The 6,022-nt window shown below is 35.6% G+C and overlaps 1 protein-coding gene across 1 annotated transcript; it reads right to left on the minus strand.

Annotated features, from left to right (window-relative positions):
* Positions 1–2,752: 2,752 nt before the first annotated feature.
* Positions 2,753–6,016, minus strand: LOC118736970. The gene is made up of 5 exons (XM_036467152.1): positions 5,021–6,016; positions 3,805–4,623; positions 3,579–3,740; positions 3,343–3,504; positions 2,753–3,267 (listed from the first exon to the last, which is right to left on the minus strand). Exons 1-5 carry the CDS (start codon positions 5,990–5,992, stop codon positions 3,133–3,135), a joined length of 2,250 nt encoding a protein of 749 aa, XP_036323045.1. The 5' UTR covers positions 5,993–6,016; the 3' UTR covers positions 2,753–3,132.
* Between the last annotated feature and the right edge of the window lie 6 nt (positions 6,017–6,022).

A 6,022-nucleotide genomic window follows, 5' to 3' on the forward strand; every position in this document is an offset into this window, starting at 1 on the left:
GTACTACGATATCGTATGTGACCATTTGACCCCTGCTTCGTATAATTCAAGACGCCATCTGAAACTGTTTTCTTGACTTGTTTTTCAAGAAAAGTATAACAAAGCTAGGTGACCAACGCACGGATTCTGTGAAGATGCCTTTAGATACCAATTTGAAAACCAAAAAATATGCGAAAATTTTAAAAGAAGTAAAGGAGACTGTCATAATGCCGCTTCAAGTAATTTTACTGACAAATTTTGCATTAAATAATGCGCAGGTCATTGCGTTAATAAATATGGTCATTAAGTCCCTGTCCCAGGAGAAGCCTCCATTTGGGGTCTGAGTACAATGGTACTGCCTCCCATAAATTTTGGTTAAAAATCTAGAGAGGCCGGGGCCTTTAACAACGTACTACCGGGTGCAATAGTCGGATCCCTTAGTAAGCTTGGGGCGACAGCTGATCCCGTTAGGCTCATACACCGCATAATCAGCGAGAGTGTTGTCGCGACGTTGAGACATCGATTCCCTCGACTTTCGCAGTCGGGTTCATGTTGTTGTACTAAGTCCCGCCTAAATTGGTTGTCCACCAATCTTTGTGGGTCCAGGAAATGCGCTCTTTCGGCGGTGTTAGACCAGAGGAGAGGGGTGTTAGCTGAGTAGGTTTAAGTGGGCAGGTGTAAAGGGGGTTGGTTTGGTGGGATATCGGACTCATTTTATTCACTGCTTTTAATTACAGGGCTTCGCCGTGGTCATTCCTGTAAGTCACCTACCTTTTTTATAAAATTTTCGGTTTGTTTCCTATCGGCACGCACTCACCTGTTTAGTCGTCCCGCTACCCTCTTCAGCTATCTTTATTAATCCCACATAGCTAGCGTCCGATCAAAGCGTGTTTGTGTAAGTGGCATATTTTTTCTGCAGCAGCCTAACATTCATTCTTCGTCTTACCATTTGTTCTTTCGGGCTTGACGATATCTAACTACTTGTGATTTCGAATTTATTTTTATTTTGAGGCCATCACTGAGCAATTGAAATAAGGAATAACCGGAGTAATACAAATTACATACCATATTATGTATGTACATATGTAAGTGTAAATACTTACTAAATGGTTATTATACTAAAAAACATAATTTTTACATCATACAAAATAATTTGGACGCATAATAAAAGATAAACAAAAAATATGTTATTAGAAATGGTAGGTGCATAATTTTAAAATGAGAAAGCGTGGTCTACATGTCGATGTAAATACATACATACATAAATTGTGCATATTTATGTGTAGTCTAAGCGATCGTAAAATGCAACAATTCGAAATTAACAAAATGTTAATAAAATACATACATATGTATGTACTTTTATTTTCCACTTTTAACATTTCATACTGATTTTTCTTTCACTTTCACTTTCACTTTAAATCCTATTATTAAATATAAAAATTTCCGTACTAACATAATTTTATATGCGTGCATACGCATGTAAGTATTTGTATATACATAAATATTATTCGGAATTCCGTACCAATTGGCGAACAGAGACGAAAGCTTTTAAAGCTGGTGTAACTTTTCTGCTTCAACCAGCATGCATGCACGCATGCGTGTGTATGTATGTACGTAAACATTTATGTATTGATGTGAAATAGTTTATAAACAGTGCATACATGGCAGACATCATGAATATAAAAAAAAAAAAAAAAACAATTATAATTAAATTAAAGGGAAACAGAGATAAGAATAAAAAAATAGTAGATGATAAGCAAAATAAGAATAGAATTAAAAAATATATATGTATTATAAATATAGAATATACATAAACATAGGTATATTAATGAAAACAGAAAATGGAATGAAGTGAATAAAAATAAACTAAAAAAAAAATATTTGGAGCATTTCTTCTTTTGGATATTCAGCCAAAGCAAGCGAGTTTTTAAAGTTCGATGAGTTCGAAGGGGGCTTTATAACGAATTTCAGCATTGGTATGTATCCTTTTGCCCGCAACATTTTTGTCAATTTTGGTTATTTTTCTTTTGTTTATTTAATGTTCATAATTTTTTCATTAAAGCCTAGCTTCTTATATAACAAACACCATATAAATCCACATTGCAAACTTTGTGCAAAAATTATAAAACATTCTGCAAAGTTGCATCTAAATTTTCAACTTTTTAACAAGATTTTTGAGTTTGCGGTTATATAGCCCATTAAATTCTAGTACAATTTAAGTTGCTGAAAATTCGCGTTGGGTTTTGATAAGTTTTTTTTTAAATTTAACTCTTTTTTTAATGCAAAAAAATTGTCGAATATACTTCGTATGTAAAAAGCGTTAAAAGAATTCCCAAAAACCAAAGCGAGAAAAGTAGAAAATTTATATGCAACTTTCCAGAAATTTTAAAATAAACAATTTGCTATTATCCTTTGAAATCTCCTGAGGAGAATCAGACTTTGCTGAAGAGAAATATTTACTTTCAATGGTTATATACCGTTTCTACGAAAATTTGTTTATTCCCCATTTAAAATACGTGGGAAACTTTGAGGGCTTTGAGCGACGGTAAATATTTTTTTATTTCACAGTATATTTTTTTATACTGAACAATCCCAATACATATATATAAATGTCCGAGACGAACAGATAGACATTTCGAATTTAATATGTATAAGTTTCTTAATAAAAACTTGTATGTTTATTTATTTTTCTAATATACAGGTGATACTAAAATATTATGACAAAAAAAAAAGGTAGGGGCTGCAATCAAAATTATTTTTATGTTATTTTTTTATCAGCATATTCAAACATATACATATGTATGTAAACAATGGTTATGGTACAAAAATTAAATATTTAGCTTTAGTAATGACAAGATATGACATGTCTTTAATACAAATATGTATCATATCAATATTTCGGGCTGGCATTAGTATTCCATTTATTCTTTAATGAGGCTTAATAAGTATATTAACTTGCTAGTATCGGAACTATTTATTTCACATTTATTTGCCAAGAGTTCTTCCATGGCTTGGCGCTAGAGAGTCATTCGCAATCGTATGCTGCTAATGGTTCATTGTACGAAAGCCGGCCTTCCGACATAAGTTACTGTTCCATACGAACACAGATTTTATCTTGCTGTGGCAAATAAGTGTTATATTCGTAATTGATATTCATTTTCCTTCGATCGCTCTTTGCATTTCCTGCGGATCTAGCACACATACTGAAAATTCGAGTTTCAATATGCCATGGTGACTTCTTGGAAAGGCACTGGGCAGCCATTCTAGTTTGAAACTGTTTTTATATTCCTACAAAAGCAAATTAATACCGATTTAAATTAAATTTCAAGTTTTTTTTTTCAAAAACAATATTTGAAAACTTACGCTTTTACCGCTATCGAACCATATTTTTGTCTTATAGAGTGAAAGCTTTGGATAAATACGTTTGTGTTTAACGTTCGTACCGGGTAAAATACGTTGTGCCTCAAAAGGCACAAATACACCGTCAGCATTGTACTCAAAAATACGTTCGGTTTCCAGTGAGATCTGGGAGGAAAGGCGGAATGGTACCAAAAATATTAAAGATAAATAATGTAAACGGCTTAATGACGTAAGCTTACATTTTTTGATGTAAAAATTCGTCGTACTGTTGATGCATTTGTAAAGTACCAAACATATTTTATGAGTCCCTTATATTTTCCTGCCTTCACAACCGTAGTACTGTTCGGTACGCGGAGCTTGATGCCGGCGCTGAAACGTTTGCTGAAATGGGCAAATATTTCCTAAAAAAGCAAGTATGTATATAGTTGTGTTTTGAATTAAAATAAACAAACAAGAAAATCAAACCTCATGCACATGAAAGGTATGTTCTACACTTCTCTCTTCCACAATGCTGATACTTTCGTTGAGTATTTCAATGACATAATCTAACCAAGCTGAAAAAGCAAGCGACGGTTCGCCAACGTCCGAAACTTGACTTCCATCATTCGATTGCTGCTGTTCCGACTGATTTGTTCCATTAACAATTAATGATCTCTTTGCTGGAAGTGGAGGAAATTTACGTGTATTAACTTCATTGACCAGCTCCGACGCTTTTACAGGGCACTTTTTAACCATAGCAATAGTCGGTAATTCGATCGGTGGTGCTTCCAATACTTGGTTGGATTTTAGCAACGAATTATTATTGTAATAAGAAGTGTGGTGTGTGTTCGATGCTTTTAAGACAGGCGATACTTCAGTGCAGGCAGTAGATGGTGCTGTACTATTTAATACTGGTGCTTCAAGAATGCTTATACCGTTGCCAAGCCATGTTTGCTCTTGCTGTAGTGTGATATCGTCAGTGGTTGATAGGTCTATTTGATCAGTGAGTTCAAACTGATCCATTAGCTCAATTTTACAATCACTTAATTCTAGGTGCGCCGTAGTTAAGCTATTTGTCAGATTGGATGGCTCCGTTTTCACATCGTTGAAGTAGGGACCATTATGCAACCGTGTGTCTTCTGCGTCTTCTGCCGTAACGGCGAAACTTAAACCTAAATTAGGATCTCCAGGATGTAAGTTGTCATTGGTGTTTGTTGTTGAATTTGTTAATGTGGCATTATCCGCGTTATTATCCTCTAAACGGGGTGGATAATTTAGGATTATATCCTCAAAATCTGGAATATTCTGTGCATTTGTAATTAATGAAATTATCGTTGATTTCTAAGGGATCTAAGAATTGTATAATGGTGGTATTCAAATGAGGCCAGAGGCATAAAGTAATATGTCACACACGTCCTTTAAAAACTTGGTATCAAATATGGTTTTTTACGTTTTCTGACCAACAGTAAAATTGTGTTAGTTCACTTTTGAAGAACGTATGCGAAATTCTTGTTTTTAAAAATATGGGTATTCATGGAAATGTGTAAATGCCTCCTAGCTGCGTAAGCCTCGTAAAGAAACCGACGATTTTCCATACAAAATTAAGTAGGTTTACGAGGTATCCACGGTTACAAGGCATTTACGAGTTTAGATGAATCGCCCTAATATTTTGCCGATATGTTGTCCTAATACAATAACTTACCTCATCAGACATAAAATCATTATTATAAATAAATATATCGTCTGTTTGTCGGCCATCGCTGCTTTCCATGTTAAAGTTCCCACCAATGTCTATGCTTAAACCGAAAAGTGCATCCTCCTGCGTGGAGTCTACGATTGGTGTTTCGATACTTGTTGGCATCCAGAAGGATTTTAATGCACTTGTAAAGTTTCCATACGCCGTTTTACCTTTTCGGTTGCTTAAGACAGCTGCTAAAACTAGCAAAATGTGGTCACAAACTTCTTCTTGCATTACGACTGAGTTGTCTGGCTCGACTATAATCTTTAGTTTCTTGCAGGAGCAGGAATATACACCCTTCCGCGTAGATACACCATTACATACAGCTGTAACGTGCAGTCTGCCAGCTGGAAAAACTTTCGACTCATCACATTTGACTACAAATAATGAATTAGAAATGCGCTGCACAGCAGGCACGTTGTTTTCCTCTTGCTGACAAATATTCCAGAGGCGTTCTTTGTGCTCATCATCTAAACTGTTCAAATTCCAAAGCACATCGCGGGAGATGGGAAAAACTTCTGCTTTTGTTATATTTGGGGAATTGCAAGCTAAGATATGTTTGCATAGCTCCGAACTGTTAGTGCTTTTAGAGGCACAAGAGTAGCACTCTAACGAACCTGATTCCCGTCCACTGGAGTAATTCAAAAGGACAAAACTACGTGGTTGGGCATTTTTTTCCCTACATCGTAAAGAGTATAGGAATTTGCCATCATCTAAGCACTCTAAGCGAATGGGATCTAAGGGCACTCGTAAACGCAGTGCATCCCTCCTCAATTGGCAGTCTTCATTACGGCAGACAGAGCTTCGTACACCATTCAATTGTCCACATTCTGGACATCGCTTCAAACCGCGATAAGATCCAGGCGCTATTGGAGCCGGTAGCAATTCATATTTTTGGGATATAATTACAACACCCGCGCGCTCCTGATCAGTCATTCTACGATAAATGGAAAATTTCCTTATTAC

The sequence above is a fragment of the Rhagoletis pomonella genome, unplaced genomic scaffold (genome assembly GCF_013731165.1).
Source record: "Rhagoletis pomonella isolate Grant_MI unplaced genomic scaffold, Rhpom_1.0 Rhpom_scaffold_00004, whole genome shotgun sequence".
Taxonomy (NCBI): domain Eukaryota; kingdom Metazoa; phylum Arthropoda; class Insecta; order Diptera; family Tephritidae; genus Rhagoletis; species Rhagoletis pomonella.